At 39.7% G+C, this 297-nt stretch overlaps 1 protein-coding gene across 1 annotated transcript in view; it reads left to right on the top strand.

Annotated features, from left to right (window-relative positions):
• Positions 1 to 297, top strand: part of LOC119590815 (zinc finger protein 652-like) — a gene marked incomplete at its 3' end in the record, with an annotated part of 4,691 nt that overhangs the window by 3,989 nt on the left and 405 nt on the right. Inside the window, 1 exon segment of the mRNA XM_037939555.1 lies at positions 4 to 139. Within this exon segment, the coding sequence (XP_037795483.1) occupies positions 50 to 139 (90 nt within the window).

The raw sequence follows: 297 nt of genomic DNA on the forward strand, positions 1-297 counted from the left end.
AAGGAATCATGGTAGTATTGCATACCATGAAGTGATTGTGTGCCGTGGTATGGAGCGTCGAGATCCATACAGCACCATGTCACAGCCCTCGGCAGACAAAGGCAGAGATCCTTATCGCTCGACATATGCTGAACATCAGGTATGTAAGAGTGATCAGTATTTAAAGCAAGAATCTTAAGGAAGATAATATAGGTGATGTATGAATGGAATGAATGGCATAAGACACTACCATGCTTGTAAAATGGCAGAATATGAAACAAGGCAAACACATTTTATTTGAAGATACATATGTGTATG

This window comes from Penaeus monodon, chromosome 27 (assembly GCF_015228065.2).
Source record: "Penaeus monodon isolate SGIC_2016 chromosome 27, NSTDA_Pmon_1, whole genome shotgun sequence".
Classification (NCBI taxonomy): domain Eukaryota; kingdom Metazoa; phylum Arthropoda; class Malacostraca; order Decapoda; family Penaeidae; genus Penaeus; species Penaeus monodon.